This window comes from Gavialis gangeticus, unplaced genomic scaffold (genome assembly GCF_001723915.1).
Source record: "Gavialis gangeticus isolate Ggan-Ray unplaced genomic scaffold, GavGan_comp1, whole genome shotgun sequence".
Classification (NCBI taxonomy): Eukaryota; Metazoa; Chordata; order Crocodylia; family Gavialidae; genus Gavialis; species Gavialis gangeticus.
The window spans coordinates 148,693,932-148,694,931 of NW_017729025.1; the positions used below are offsets into that span (position 1 = coordinate 148,693,932).

Genomic DNA, 1,000 nt, shown 5'->3' on the forward strand with positions numbered 1-1,000 from the left:
TTTTTTTTTTTTTTTTTTTTTTTTTTTTTTTTTTGGCCCGCCAGCTGTTGTTTTGCTAGGGCAAGAGGTGGCTCAGTGAGACGTAACCCAGCTGCCTGGATGCCTTTGGATGTGATGATCGCGCCTCCTGAGGACCAGTTCTGGACGGACATGCACGAGGGGCAGATGAAGCTGAAAATCAGGGTGCGGAGGATGAAGGAGAGCAGGGATATGCGAGGTTGGTCAGCCGGCTTGCTTCTTCGGGGTGGGGGTGTGGAGAGGATGGGAACAAGGGGTGATGGCTCTGCCTGCCCCTGTGTTTTGCAGTGCGGAGAGAGAGGCTGACTTTGCTGCACAGCTGATGGGTGAGCGGTCCCCTGTGGTGGGCAGCGCAGACGGGGCAGGCTGCTTGCTTCTTTCAGGCATATAGATGAAAGAAGTTGAGCAGTACTTTCAGATCAGGAGGGGAAGGTCAAGAATTTGCACCCTTCTGCAATTCCAGAGAGCTGTTTCAGAGCATCTAGCCTGATTCAGCAGAGTGCAGCAAAGGCAGATGTGAGATCTTGAACCACAGGACAGCAGCTCCTTCCTTGAAGAAGCAAGTGAGATGCTGCTGGTGCAGAGCTCCCTGACTGCGAGAGGAGAATAAATGATGAGGCTGGCCTTAGGAATCAGCAGTCAGCTGGATCGCTGCAATGTTAAAAGTGTATGCACCCTTCCTGTTTCCCTCTAGAAGCCAGGTGTGCTGCCAAGTGAATGGGACTAGCCAGGTTGGTCCCAAACACTGCTCAGTTAGGCAAGTTTGGAGGTGCCAAGCATAAGGAGGAAAGCTCTGAGGGCTTTTCTGTTCTTACATAACCCACACTAACTTCAGCAGGACACAGGGGAGGTACAAGACTCTTGTGGACCTCTCTGTACATGAAGCTGCTTCCTGCACCGGGCATCCAGGGGAAACACTGTCAGCTGTCATCTGCCCATGAGGCAAAGATTCATAGATTCATAGATTAAGGGTCGGAAGGGA

At 51.8% G+C, this 1,000-nt stretch overlaps 1 protein-coding gene across 2 annotated transcripts in view; it reads left to right on the forward strand.

The window, feature by feature from the left end:
* DUSP8 (dual specificity phosphatase 8) overlaps window positions 1–1,000 on the forward strand; it is a 138,512-nt gene that overhangs the window by 114,060 nt on the left and 23,452 nt on the right. The window contains exon 1 of one of the 2 annotated variants that reach the window (XM_019519751.1): window positions 25–217. The exons of the other annotated variant lie outside the window; for it this stretch is intronic. Within the exon in view, the coding sequence (XP_019375296.1) occupies window positions 100–217 (118 nt within the window). The 5' untranslated portion in view covers window positions 25–99. Of the gene's footprint in view, window positions 1–24; window positions 218–1,000 lie in introns of those variants that run through there. 2 annotated transcript variants of the gene reach the window in all.